Source organism: Gorilla gorilla, chromosome 6, assembly GCF_029281585.2.
Source record: "Gorilla gorilla gorilla isolate KB3781 chromosome 6, NHGRI_mGorGor1-v2.1_pri, whole genome shotgun sequence".
Taxonomy (NCBI): domain Eukaryota; kingdom Metazoa; phylum Chordata; class Mammalia; order Primates; family Hominidae; genus Gorilla; species Gorilla gorilla.
In genome coordinates, this window is record NC_073230.2 from 149,162,779 (window position 1) to 149,177,802 (window position 15,024).

At 46.4% G+C, this 15,024-nt stretch overlaps 1 protein-coding gene across 1 annotated transcript in view; it reads right to left on the reverse strand.

Moving 5' to 3' along the window:
• PARP12 (poly(ADP-ribose) polymerase family member 12) overlaps positions 1-14,226 on the reverse strand; it is a 42,248-nt gene extending 28,022 nt beyond the window's left edge. Inside the window, exons 1-4 of the mRNA XM_019031489.4 lie at positions 11,347-14,226; positions 6,704-6,839; positions 5,661-5,958; positions 3,462-3,563 (exon numbers count right to left, since the gene is read on the reverse strand). Coding sequence (XP_018887034.3) covers positions 3,462-3,563; positions 5,661-5,958; positions 6,704-6,839; positions 11,347-11,672 — 862 coding nt within the window. The 5' untranslated portion in view covers positions 11,673-14,226. The remainder of the gene's footprint in view (positions 1-3,461; positions 3,564-5,660; positions 5,959-6,703; positions 6,840-11,346) is intronic.
• Positions 14,227-15,024: the final 798 nt, after the last annotated feature.

Below are 15,024 nucleotides of genomic sequence, written 5' to 3' on the forward strand. Positions count from 1 at the left end.
AAAAACATAAACTTTATTTCTCAATATAAGCTCCATCAAGTTCAGGACACTTTTGTAAAAGACGATACCAGCCATTTAGTCCACCCATAAAGAACCAAGGGTCCTAGGAATTTAACCATGTCAATCCAGTCTTTTTTCTACATTATCAACTGAAGAAAAATGGGTGCCCTTTAAAGATTTTTTTTCTTTTTTTTTTTTTTAGACAGAGTTTCACTCTGTTGCCCAGGCTGGAGTGCAGTGGCACGGTCTCGGCTCACTGCAGCCTCCACCTCCCGGGTTCAAGTGACTTTCCTGCCTCATCCTCCCAAGTAGCTGGGATTACAGGTATGTGCCACCACACCCGGCTAATTTTTGTATTTTTAGTAGAGACAGGGTTTCACCATGTTGGCCAGGCGGGTCTCAAACTCCTGACCTCAAGTGATCCACCTGCCTCGGCCTCTCAAAGTGCTGAGATTACAGGCATGAGCCACCATGACCGACCTAAAGATTTTTAAGATTAGAAAACAAAAAGAAGTCAGAAAGAGCCAAATCAGGACTGTAAAGTGAATGCCTACAGATTTCCCATTAAAACTCTTGCAAAATTGCCCTTGATTGATGAGGAATGAGCAGCTGCCTTGTGGTGCTGGAGAAGGACCCTCTGGTGAAGCTTTCTGGGCATTTTTTTGCTAAAGTTTTGGCTTTCTCAAAACACTCTCATCATAAGCAGATGTTATTGCTCTTTGGCCCTCTAGAAAGCCAACAAGCAAAATGTCTTCAGCATCTCAAAAAACTGTTGCTGTGACTTCTGCTCCTGATCACTTCTGCTGTAACTGGGCCACTTCCCCCTTTTAGGAGCCATTGCTTTGTCTTCAGGATCCTACTGGTAAAGCCATGTTCCATCTCCTGTTACAACTCTTCAGAGAAATGCTTCAGGATCTTGATACCACTTGTTTAAAATTTCCATTCAAAGTTCTGCTCTTGTCTGCAGCTGATCCAGGCAGAATGGTTTTGGCACTCATAGAGTGGAAAGTTTGCTCAAATTTAATTTTTAATTTTTCTGGCAGACTACATAAACTGAACTAATCAAGATGTCTGGTGTCAGTTACTGTTTGTGCTGTTAATCACTGGTCTTCAATTAAGGAACAAACAACATTAATTTTTTTCTCACAAATTGATGTGCATAGCTCCATCTTTAACATTCTCTCACCCCTTCTTAAAATGACTTACTCATTTATAAACTGATTTCTTTGGGACATTGTCCTCATAAACACTTTTGTAAAGCATCAATGATTTTGTCATTCTGCCACCCAAGAGTCACCATTAATTTGATATTTGTTCTTGCTTCAACTGCAGCAAAATTCATGTTGCTTTGATAGGGGATCTTTCCAAATTGATGTCTTATCCTTCTTAGTGCCTCAAACTAGATCCTGTTCAGATATGTTATTACAAGTTAGTATGAATTTATTTTGGTGCAAAACTTTTGAACTCCATGCATAATTTTTTCATAATATGCATTTTCCACGAACTTTCTGAAGACCCCTTTTGTGTGTGTGTGTGTGTGTGTGTGTGTGTGTGTGTGTGTGTGTGTGTAAAGCTGTTATATAAAAAATAGGCAAAAGATTTGAGTAGATACTTCACAGAAAATATACAAATGCCCCAAAAGTACATGTAAATAAAAGTTAAACATCATTAATCATCAGGGAAATGCAAATTAAAACCACGAGACATCATCACTCACTGATTAGAATGGCTAAAACTTAAAAGACAATGCCAAGTGTTAGCAAGAATATACAATAACTGAAACTCTCACACGTTGCTGGTGGGAACATAAAATATTATTATCTATTTTGGAAGACAGTTTGGCAGTTTCTTACAAAGTCAATCACATGACATAACCCAGTAACTATGTCTAAGTCTTTTACCCAAGAGAAATGGAAACATATATCCACATGAAAACTTATACATAAATATTTATAGAAGTTGTATTTGTAAAAGCCAAAAACTGGCAACAACCCAAATGTTCATCAACATATGAATGGATAAACAAATTGCAGTCAATCATGCAATAGAATACTACTGTGCAATAAAAAGAAACAAATGATCGATATGCCAGCATGACTGAATCTCAAAAACATGCTGATGAGAGAAGCCAGGCACAAGATAATACACTGTATGATTCCATTTATGTGAAATTCTAGAAAAGGCAAATCTAATCTATAGTGACAAAAAGTAGATCAGGGGTTTCCTGGGTGTGACAAACCAGGGGGTGAGGATTAATTATAAAGGAGCATAAAACAATGTTTTTGGAGGGGGTTCCATATCTTGATGGTAGAGATGGTTACATGAGCATATATACTTAACAAAACTCAGTATACATTTAAAATGGTACACTTTAGCTTGTGTAAACTATAGCTCAGTAATATTGCTTTCAGAATACCAAATATATGTGTGTATATATATATATATCTCATATACTTTGACCTATCATTCCATTCCCCAGAATCTATCTATGGAAATACTCACATATATGTACTTGAATGCTCAATGGAACATCTTTATAATCAACTACTATACACTTGTTTTTAAAATGAGGTGGACTTTCACATACTGACATGGAAAAAAAATCTCCAAGACACAATGTTAAGATGCAGGTTGAATAATAACATTATCACATGCTCCTATCTGTTTAAAAACATATAAAACAAATATCACAACCACATGGGAAGTGTTTACCTTTGGGCAAAGACGATGGAGGACTTCATGTTTCACTCTGTATTACTGAACTGTTTTACAGAGTGAAAGTACTCATTAATTGCTTGGGTAATTTTTAAAAACTGAAAATGAAACAAGAAGTTTGGTGGTTGTCAAGGGGAGTCACCAAATTTGAGAACAAACCTTTCTTCAGTCAAAGCCCAGGACAGCATTTAAGAAGAAAACAAAGGTTTAGTGAAAATACAGACACACACACGCACACCAGAATTGCTGCTTCTGATAAAAGAGAGATCACTGGATTGTTCACTGGATCAATACAGAAAAAAACCCCAATTTAAACAACTACTCATCCTCCAAGAGCTAACACAAGTGTTTCCTTCGCAGTGAGGTCCTTTCCAGTTTCTAAGGGAGCTCTCAGCCTATCATCCCCCTTATCTTTGTTCCCACCAGGCTGAGCAGTTCCCTGTCCTGTGCAGGTCTGTGACATCATGCTAAGCTGACCAAGGCTCAATACTTGACACTCGTTTGGTGCATGAACCAGTTATGTTCCCAAAAATGATCCACATTTAATTTCTGAAAACTCAAAGAATTGCTACCATCTTCAACTCCCCAACAAAATACCTTCAGAATTGGTTTGGCCAAAGTGCCAAGCCCTGATCCTCTCCGGATGGGGTAGAGGTTTGGTAGGGGGTGACTTCAGAGCACAGCTCTGGGAATGACAAGCAGTTACCCCTCCCACAAGTGGAATGAAGGAGCCTCCTCCAACTTACCTTGAAAGCTACAACTTTTCCGGATATGGTACAAACAGATCTGATCACCCTCCTCCTGGCTAAGAGTGTTTGGGGACACAGAACCTGAACTGTCTTTTCTTTCTGCAAAGAAACACCACAAAGATATGTCAGCTTCTGATATGGGGTATAAAAGAGAGTTAAAGAGGATTCATTCAGTTCTCTGCACAAAAGTGGGCAAGGCAAGCTCACAAAGCCCTATCGTGTTTGGGGTGAAAGTGCTCCTACACAGGTGGATCCTCTACTTTTTAGTGACAGGCTGGCAGCCTGACGCCACATGGCTGCTTGCCAGATCCAGGATTCCATGAAGGGACTCCTTTCTCAACTCTCGCTGTCCACTCAATTCACTAGGAGACCCATTTAAAAACACAAGTGCCTGATTCTGCCCTAGACTGACTTCACTCCAGACTGACTGAATCAGAACCTCCAGGGGTGGGGCTTGGGACACTTTTGTAATAAGGGGAGAACCACTGTCTTACATGTTGAGGCATCTTACAATTCCTTCTATGCCTAAGGTTGTGATGACCCCTGAGGGCAAACAGAGGGCTAATTTTATAAACTAGATTTGAAGCTATATAGCAAACGTTCATTAATGAACTATCAGAATTGGGTACTAATACCAAGACAAGAGTAATAAATAGAAAGTCCACATTTCAAAATGAAGCCCCTTTAATTAATTTTAGGTTAATTATCAGGATCTTAATATAAAAAGGGCACATAAATCCTTTCTATTTTACCTTTACTAGCACCATGCCAATGAGTCTTTACCTATGACATTTACCCTCACCCAGCTACCCCCAAATGAGCACATAAAATTAATTTGCAATCCCTATTTAGTGTCACCTGTCATTTTGTTATTCATCTTCCCTTTTCTTTTTATAAGCCCCTGAGATACTTCACTCAAAATCTAGGTCTATGGGACCCCGAAAGTCATCTCCCTCTCTCCCCACGATGGTGACTGCTCTTGCAGCTGACATCACTGGCAGTGGATCCCTCCTCCCTTTCTGACAAGGCTGTAATCCAACTGTATTCAAAGCTGTAACATACTCTTAAAGATCTATTTAATACAAAACCTGTCTACTTCTAGGATTCCTACAACTGAAAGAAATCAACAAAACATAATTGAAGACAATGTAAAGAAAAAACAAGTACAAAAGACAACTTTTAAATATAAAAGTCAGGTACAATTAGAGTGGTGCTTTTGTTTGCAGGTAGTCCTGGCATGCAACTGACATTCTAGGAAGTGCTCTATTAAAATTGTAGCCACCACTACAGCTGAGAGGGTTTGATTCTGCTCTGAGGGGAGGCATGTCTCAGCTTCGCCAAGGAATAACCAGCACCCAAGACAGCGCCCAGCATGTGGCAAGCACACAAAGGTGCTGAATGAAAGAGTGGGTAACAGAACGGCCAGCCAATGGCTGATACTGTGAAATCCAACGAATGCCACTGTATCATAATCTCCCTGACAAACCACATTATTCATCTGCCCCACAAGAGGTACTCAAGAAATGCTTATTAAATAAAAATCTCTGCTCAAAATCTGCCTGTCACTAAACCTGACAGTCTTTTTTAAAAAATAAGTATCCTAGCACACTCATTCATTCAACAAATGTCAGAGTACCTACTGTGGGCCAGGCACTGTCTAGGTACTGGAGATGAGCAGGGAACAAAGCAAATTTACAATGGCTCAAAAACTCTACTTATTGATGTCAGGAATACAGCCAATGCCATAATTAAGTTATGCTTCTTTCACTCATTTTGTAAACTCAGAATACAACACAAGGGATGCTCCCCAGAGCTGTGCAGCACAGCATTCCTAACTTTGGGTTCCTCCCTGAAGAGCATGCTCTCGTGGGGGTGAAGATAGGGGTGACTGTACAGGGGGAGGAGCCAAGTCTCCCATTTCAGTGCAGACTAGGCCCATCCAGAATTCACTCACCATCAATACCAATTCACATTTGTCTAGGATGGCATGCTTGATCATGTCTATGATTTCAACTTATCCTCACCCCCGCACTCCCTGCCTTGTTAGGAAAGCATCATCAACTCCATTTTACTAAAAGCAGCACCAGACTTGCCCAAAGTCACACATTGCATGTAATGGCTAGCTGGAATCCGGGAACCCCCAGCCCAGGACCTCCCGTGCTCCCCACCAGCCTTACCACTCCCCACCAGCCTTACCAGAAGTCCCCTGTGGGACAAAAAGAGGAGGCACTCTGCTGGGGGCAGAGCTCTTATTCTTGATGTCATGTGCATTTCTATAAATGGCAGGCAGCCTGCTCACCAGGTCTGAGCTCATACCCAACTTCTCCAATTTTTCCAGATTCTCAGAATTAGAGAAATCATGGGATCTCTTACAGCTAGTGCCAAACTTGCATTCCCCCTGTAAAAAATACTGGCAGATATGGAGCTTGATGCACTGCTTTTGAAAGGCACAAGAGCCGTGGGGTCCATCTCCTTTGTTGTAATGTTGGCAAATCTGTTGACAGAGAGGGAAAAAACCACCAGTTCAGGAAGGTCTCACATGACACCACCTCCCCAGTGGCCAGTCCACTGGTGAGAAAGGGGCTTCACAAGCTGTGATTGCATCATCCACACAGAACACAGCTATTACATTCCTCACTCTAGATGATGGCTGCTAACAAATGCCCTTGGCTAAAATGGGAACCAAGTGGAAAGGAGACTGCACAGAATCAGCCCCTCCACTGGGAAAATCCAAGAACTTCAAAGTGACTAGAGCTGCTCCTTTCACACGAGACAATGCAAATCAAATGGCTACATCCTAAGGACCTCTACAATCTACCTATACTCTTCCCACACTGACTCATCAACTCTCCCTTCCCCAAGCCCCAGTTTTCTCTGAGCTCTCTTTTCTACAATTCAAAGTCAAAGAGGCTCTGAGGGCTTAAAGCATCTTAGAGAAGGCCAAATACCACCCTTTCATTTCTCAATGGAGCACACTGAGAGGCTCAGAGAAGTTAAAGAATCAGCCCTAGTCACACAGCTATCCATGGCATCTGTGTGATGTTTGTGGAACTGGGTTGTTGGCAAAGCTGGCCCTTAAACTTCACTGCTCCTTCTGCTCCACATTCCAAATTTCTGCAGGTGGAAACCAGACCAGAGACCACCAAGGGCCCACCCATTCCACTCACAGTCATTACATTTCCCAAGATACAGGAATGTCCCCAGGGAGCTGTGGAACCCAGACTTCCCCTGGCACTCACTTCTGGCAAAAGCCAGGGGTCGTTCTGAAACAAGAGTTGGCATAGCTCATTATAGCTCAGGTGGTCAACGCCATGAGTCCTCAGCACACTCAGGTTGTGTTCGGTTGTCAAGCTGTGACTATTCCTACAGTTCTTCCTGCAAAGAAGCAGAGCTGGTGTTATATGTCAGATTGAGTCTCCTCAAAATTCCTATGTTGGAGTCCTAACTCCCAGGACCTCAGGATATGGCTCTATTTGGAAAGAAGGTCTCTAAAGAGGTAATTAAGTTAAAAAGAGGTCAATAGGGTGGGCCCCAAACCCACAAAACTACTGTCCTTATAAGAACAGATTTGGCTGAGCGCGGTGGCTCATGCCTGTAATCCCAGCACTTTGGGAGGCTGAGGCAGGAGGATCACAAGGTCAGGAGATTGAGACCATCATGGCTAACACAGTGAAACCCCATCTCTACTAAAAATATAAAAAATTAGCGGGGCGTGGTGGTGAGCGCCTGTAGTCCCAGCTACTCTGGAGGCTGAGGCAGGAGAATGGCATGAACCCGAGAGGCAGAGCTTGCAGTGAGCCACTGCACTCCAGCCTGGGCAACAGAGCAAGACTCAGTCTCAAAAAAAAAAAAAAAAAAGAAGAGATTGGGGCACAGACACACACAGAGGGAAGACCATGCGAGGACACGGTGAGAAGGTGGCCATCTACAAGCCAAGAGAGGGGCCTCAGAAGAAATCAACCCTGCCACCTTGATCTCAGACTTCTAGCCTCCAGAACTGTGAGAAAATCAACTTCTGTTGTTTAAGCCTTCTAGTCTATGGTACTTTGTTATGGCAGCGCTGGCAAACTGAAAGCTGATAAAATCAGTCTTCATGACAGTGTTTCAGAAACACTTCCTGACAGTATTTACAAGCACCAGAGAAAAACCAGCATGTAGGGTGCGGTGGCTCACGCCTATAATCCCAGCACTCTAGGAGGCCGAGGTGGGTGGATCACTTGAGGTCGGGAGTTCGAGACTAGCCTGGCCAACATGAAGAAACCCTGTCTCTACTAAAAATACAAAATTAGCCAGGCGAGGTGGGGCATGCCTGTAATCCCAGCTACTCAGGAGGCTGAGGCAGGACAATTGCTTGAACCCAGGAGGCGGAGGCTGTGGTGAGCCAAGATTGCGCCATTGCACTCCAGCCTGGGCAACAAGAGCGAGACTCTGTCTCAAAAAAAAAAAGAAAAAAAGAAAAACCAGCATGTCTACATGACAACAACAAAAAATCCAATGTGTATTTACCAAAGAGGAGATGGTGCCTTGCAAGGTCTAAGGCCCAGGACAGTGCCTCTGAACAAGCATTTGATGAGAATGACAAAGAGGAGTTGCTGCACAGCAGTCAGCCGGTAAGCAGTTAGCCACAGGCTGAATCAACAAGCATGGCATCTTATCATTATAGGTTACATATGTGCATGCATGCAGGCGTGTGTACACACACACACACACACACACACACAGCCCTGAACCCAGCTTTTTTTTTTTTTTGCTCTCTTCCTCCATTCTTTCCATCCACAAGCGTCTGATAAGCACCAGGGTGAGCCACACATTGGCACCATGCCCTGAGAACCCAAAGATAAACCTTTAAATGACTGCCTGAGTCACCAGGACCCAGAATAGTCAGGCCAACAGCATTTGTTTGACTCTGGCACTGCCATGCCTCCTATGCCACATCTCAGGAGAATGCCAAACCCCGATCAACCCCAAACCCGCACCTTTTACAGAATCCCCCAGCTCAGTAAAAGGCAACTTCCCTCTCCCACTGCACAGACCCAAAACCCTGAAGCCATCCTTGCCTGCTCTCTTTCCCTCATCTAGCGGAGGTGACAGACATAGAGGAGACTCTGATACGGAGTGGAAAGTGCAACGTCAGCTGTTGTCAGAATCCGTCAGCGCAGAGCGGAAGGGCACCTGAGCCAGTCAGGGCTGGGAGAGAACTGGGGAAGAAATCAGGGGAGCATGCTGGATGGCAAAAAGCCTGAGTGGAATACTTAAAGGGTGAGGAGGAGACACCAAGAAAAAGGAAGAACATTCCAGAAGAGGGGCAAATAATTTGGTGCTGCCAGAGCCAAATATATCTAATAAGTGTAACGATGACTGATGGTAACAATGATAATGACTACTAAAATTTATTGAGCAACTGCCAAATATCAGGGATTGCCAAAATGTTTTATGAGTTAACTCATTCAGTCCTCAACCAGCCTGTGAGGGGAGTAATATCATTAACTCCACTTTGCAGATGAGGGAACTGAGACCTGGAGGTAAAGTCACTTGCCCAAAGCCACCAGCTAGCAAGGAGCAGAGCCCAGGTTGAAACAAGGTGGGCTGGATCTTGGGACTGTGCCCTAGACCACCAGGCTCAATGCCTCCTGAGCAGAGGACTAAGAGTCAGGCACCCAGGACTCCGTACCAGCTCTGCAGCAGGACTGATGAGCTATTTCTAAAAGAACTGACCCTGCGGTTCAGGAAGACAAGCAGAGTCACAGGGAAAGCAGGGAAGTGCAGCCAACCACACCCACTCTCCCTAAAGTGAGTCAGAAATGGAAGGTTCAAGAAACTCACCTGTGTAAACCACAAGGAAAAGAGAAAACTGAAGAAAGAAGAAAACTCAACATCATATGAGCCAGTAAATATCACACTACAGATTTCCAAGACAAGTCAGACCTGACCCCACATTTTGGGAACTAGCTTAAGAACAGGGCTGCCATCTTTATTTTACCAAATATGAACATGAAACAGATCTACCAGTTACCCCCACGAATGGCTCCATCCAGCCACCATTTGCTGTGTGCCTTCTTCCTCGTGGGCTGTTGTTCCCTGCTCTCCCCTGGACTGCCTCATCCCTGAAGGCTGATTTCCCCAGAGTTCCACCCTCAGCCTCTTTTCAGGCCTCAGACGCTACCTCAGATCTGATCCACTCCTGGGGCTGCAGCTACAACATACACCGCCCAATATCTCCCAAACCAGCCCAGCGCACTGGGGCCCTGGCCTTCCTCCCAAGCTTCTGACCTGAACAGCTGCCTCCTGGGCATGCTTCCAAACTAAAACCCTCTCTTGCTCTCTCAGTGAACAACACCCAGGCCACCGCAGGAACAGAGACTGAAGAGTCGTCACCTCTCACATATCCTCTCATCACACCGTCACCAGCTATCCCAAATTTCTCACACACACAGCCCTTGGAAAGCTCTAATCTAGATACTTCCAGACAGCTGCTTCCTAGAGACTACATTTCCCAGCCACCCTGCATCTAGACAGGGTTATGAGACAGCTTCTGGTCAATGGTATGTGGGTGAAAGGAAATCCACCACTTCTAGACCTGGCCCACAAAAACCTCCCATGCAACCCTCTTTTCGATCAGCCCCCTGGAACTTGATACCTAGGCTGGCCTCAAGAGCCATGTGATGAGGGGCACAGAGCGGAGGTCAGTCAGCCTGGATCCCTGAATGACTGTATGGATCAAGGCCCCCACCCCATGCTCACTACTGGGCCTGACATGAGCAAGAAATATCTACTCTATTAATACAAACATACATACACACACACACACACACACACACACACACACACACAAAACAGGGAGCAAGCAAGAAAGGAGGGAGCAGGGGAGGAAGGAATTCTCCTAGATGACTAGCTTCCCAGTGGTTCCCCCACAACATTCTCCCTTAAATTGGCACCCACACCACTACCTTAGACTTCCTAAAATGCAAACCTGATGGTTGCTCTCTCCTGCCATTTTACCCGCCCCATCACCTCCAGGGTGAGGCCCAAATTCTTTAGCATAAACCTCAGCAATCCCTTCCACACATCCCACTGGCCACGTGCTATGCACAGAACATGGACGCTAAGTGCTGGGGAGACAGCTGGAGCCTCTGCCCTCAGGGAGTTTCTATTCTACTGGCAGCTGGGTGCCATGAGAAAAATAAACAGTTCCCTGTGACCAAGAGTAAGGGGAGGAAAAATCCTCAAATGGGATGTGATCTTTAGGTTGAGGCCTGAAGGATTAACAAATAGGGCCAACCAAGAGCAAGAAGGGCATTCCAGGCAGAGTAAAGACTCCCAGAAATGCCCAGGCTCCCAGAAATGCCCGGGGGCGGGGGGTGTTCCAGTCACAGAAGGGTCCTGGGTGGGCAGGGACCAGTGCCCCAGGACCTTGTGGGCGATGGCAGGGAGCTTGTATTTTCCAGTTTGTAAGCAGATAAATAGGGTTGAACTGGGTTTAAAGATCTCTACCAGCGGCTGGGCAAATAAAACCTTCATTGTCTGGCCTCAAAGCTGGCAAGGGGCGACCCGCGGCGTCGTGGAGTTCTCCTAAGCCGCCGCCTCCCTCCCTCCCCACCCCACACGGCCACACCCGGGTGTTCCACCCGGCACTACCATGCTCTATGTAAATCACTCTCTCCCCCCAGACGTCTAGAGGACCCCACTCGACTCAGTCCCTCGCACTGCGCCAGGTACTCCGCAGGTGCTCAATAAACGCTCGCTTTAGTGAATGACGGTGCGAGGCCAGGGCAGAGCCACCGAATTGTCTGCTCAAACTTCAAGTAGGACCCCCAAGGGGGCTGGAAGTGCGTGGGGGTGCGCGGGACCTCCGCCCGCCGTCGCTCCCGGCGCGGCGCCTTACCCGGCTCTCAGGAACTTGCAGGCGCCGTAGACCATGAACCTGCAGAGGTGGAGCTGCGCGCAGAGCCCCACGCAGCCCGGCTTGGAGCCCTGGTGCGCGCGACACAGGCGCAGCGGCGACGCGGCCAGCACCACGCGCTCCGGGGCCGCGGCTGCGCCGCCCGCCCGCACCGCCACCACGAAGCGCCCACGCTGCCGCAGCAGCCGCTCCAGCGCGTCGGCGCTCAAGCCCATCCGCAAGCGGCGCCGCAGCTCGGGCAACTCCAGGGCGCCCCCGGCCGCGCACAGCACCTGGGTCACCTCACCGACGACGCCGGCCTGGGCCATGGCCGCTGGGCCTGCTCCCGTCGGACCGCGGGTGGCGCGACGCGGACGGCGGCGGACGCTGGCTGGCGGGCGGCTCTCGCAGGGTGCAGACGCCGGCGGGAAACGAAACCGAAAGCGGCCCGGGGCCGGCGAAAAACAGAACCTGTGCGCCCTCGCCACGCCTCCGGTCCGCAGCTGAGCGGCTGCGCCTTCCGCCTCAGGGCCCCCAGCTGTGAGGCCGCCGCCCGACGGAAGCTCGGGAGCTCTTGAGCTCGGGCGTTCGGCCCGGAGCGCGGGCTGTGGCTGTGGCGGCTCGCGGGGGCCAGTACCTAGTCCCTGAAAATGGCTTCCCTGGATGTTTGAGGGACCAGGAGCCCCTAATGCCGCGATGCTCAGAGCGCCTTCAGTCAGAGGGAGCCTCGAGGGCGGCGGCAGCGCTGGCGGAGCCGGCTGGACGCCGCCGGTTAAAGCCGCTCAGCGTCGCCCAGGCCAAGCCCGGGCTTCGTAGACGGCTCACAGAAACAGGGACAACCGACGGGAGCTCTCACCCCTCGAACAAGTGACAAAAGCGATCACTCCGCATAGAAGACGCACTTAATTAAAGGTTCCTTTCGCCTCGGTGCATCAATGAGTTCCTTCATTTAAACATAAAAGGGTATGTCCTTTAAAAGAGCAAATCCGTGAGCCGAGATTGCGCCACTGCACTCCAGCCTGGGCGACAGAGCTAGACTCCGTCTCAAAAAAAAAAAAAAATCCGTTACTCCCAGCCCCTGCTAAGTAACGACTGAACAAATATTTTAGAAGACTCTTCAGAGCAAAGGACCCTCTCACACGCTGAGAGCAATGCGACTTGTTAGAGCCTTTTGAGGAAGTAATCCAGGAATAGCTATTAAAATTGAAAACGCGTGTGACCTTTGACCCAGCAATCTTTCCTCTCGGAATCTTCCAGAAGTAAAAGGAACAGTAAATAAGTTTTGTGTGAAAGTGTTACTGGGGGAATCCTACCTGGGAGGTAGGGTTAAGTGGGAACAGTGTGGCTGATCTTTAGAGACTATTACGAAGGCTGTTTAACAAGCATGCGTTAGAGCTCTGTGTGCGGATGTAGAGGGGCAGACAGCCATGATGTGGTGTTAAGCTAGAAAAGATGGCTGTACAGAAATGTCTAAATAATCAAGTTGAATGATCAAGAATTAATTTTTTTAAATGTCTGAATAACAAAAAGAGAAGCCTGTGTGTGTGTGTGTGTGTGTGTGTGTGGCAGGACATTTTTGAATAAGCACGGAGAAAGATGAAGAAACACACAAAGGTAGTTGAGAGGAGGCAGTAGGAGGTATTAGGAAAATGGAAAAGGGAAGATGAGAGGCAGAAGGATTGTGGGGGGGGGAGTACTTATGGTATAACATTCACTAAAAATGAATATAAAAATCTTAACTATAGGCCAGGCACAGTGGCTCACGCCTGTAATCCCAGCACTTTGGGAGGTCAAGGCGGGCGGATCACTTGAGGTCAGTAGTTTGAGACCAGCCTGGCCAACGTGGTGAAACCCCGTCTCTGCTAAAAATGTAAAAATTAGCCGGGCGTGGTAGCGGGCGCCAGTAATCCCAGCTACTCGGGAGACAGGCAGGAGAATCGCTTGAATCCGGGAGGCAGAGATTGCAGTGAGCGGAGATCATGACACTGCACTCCAGCCTGGGCCACAGAGTGAGACTCCATCTTTAAAAAAAAAGAAAAAAGAAAAAAAATTACCTGTAGTATTACTACAAAAATGTAAATAATAAGTGTATGGATAAAGACTAGATAGTAACATGGACAAATGAAAATGAATTTATTTAATTAGGAAATTGAATGAAGGGTTTTCTCTTGGATTTTAATTGTGATTTTAATGTTTTCATTGTATAAAATGTTAATTTTGTTTTTCTTATTGTTTTAGAGACAAGGTCTTGGTCTGTCACCCAGGCTGTAGTATAATGGTACAGTCATAGCTCACTACAACCTGGAACTTCTGGGCTCAAGCGAACCTTCCACCTTAGCCTCCCAAGTAGCTGGGCCTAGAGGCACGTGCCACCATGCCCAGATAATTTTTATATTTTTTTGTAGACACACTGTCTCATTTGTTGCCCAGGCTGATCTTGAACTCCTGGCCTCAAGCAGTCCTCCCACCTCAGATTCCTAAAGTGCTGGGATTACAGTGAGCCACCACGCCTAGCCTAAAATGTTAATTTTTAATTTAAAATGTTAGGCAGAGTGCAGTGGCTCACGCATGTAATCCCAGCATTTTGGGAGGCCGAGGTGGGTGGATCACTTGAGGTCAGGAGTTCAAGACCAGCCTGGCCAACTTGGTGAAACCCCATCTCTCCTAAAAATACAAAAATTAGCCAGGTGTGATGGTGTGTGCCTGTAATCCCAGCTACCCCGGAGGCTGAGGCAGGAAAATCGTTTGAACCAGGGAGGCGGAGGTTGCAGTGAGTCAAGATCACACTGTTGCACTCCAGCCTCGGTGACAGAGCAAGACTCCGTCTCAAAAAAAAAGTTAATTTTAGTTGTGGTTTCCATATTGTTTTGCAATAAAATAACATTTTTTAAAAAAGAAAGGAAGAGTGATGTCAGTGAAAATGGTGGATTAAGTATCCCAGCAAGTTTGTCCTTCCATAAAGGAAGCAATGAAAGAACTGACAAAAATTGTCAGAATCAACTTTCTTAGAGCCCTAGAAATTAGTCAGAGGTTTGCAGCAACCCATCTGGCATTTAGTCAGGAAAAACAGCAAACTCTCAGTAAGAACAGCAATATTTATAGTATTTTAATTTACCCTAGTCCTATCGCCCCCCCATCTCTAGTTCCATGGCAGCCTTGAAAACTTATAGCCCACGTTCCTAGTACCTGTACCAGAGGGAGGAGACAGGGCTGGAGCTACTTCAAAGTCTCATTCCCAAAGAAGAGTCATTATTTAACCTATCTAGTGGGTCCCTAGAAAAAAATCCTGAAAAGGCTTGTCTTTATTCAAGCTCTTTGGAACTAGCTCAGTCCTAAAGGTTTTTCCACCTGAAGAGGGAGTTATTTATCAAATATTTTAACATTGTAACTGGCTGAGGCAATAGGTAACAGTAGGGGCAAACAATAGACTAACAAAGAAATGTAAAAGGAAACGTTGAAGGAAGAGATGTCCATAGGGGCTTTGAAAAGCTCCAGTATATTTTCAGGAATTTAGAAGGCCATGTGCATGCGCAGGGCTGTGCACATGCTCTGTTAACACCTGAGAAGATCCTAACCTCTTACTACTAGCTGACACTGAGGCTCTGTGCTAGCAGGAAATAAAAGCTATGCAGAGTTGCAAACTGCCTAATGAAAATTGAAGACATACCCCAAAGTGCATAC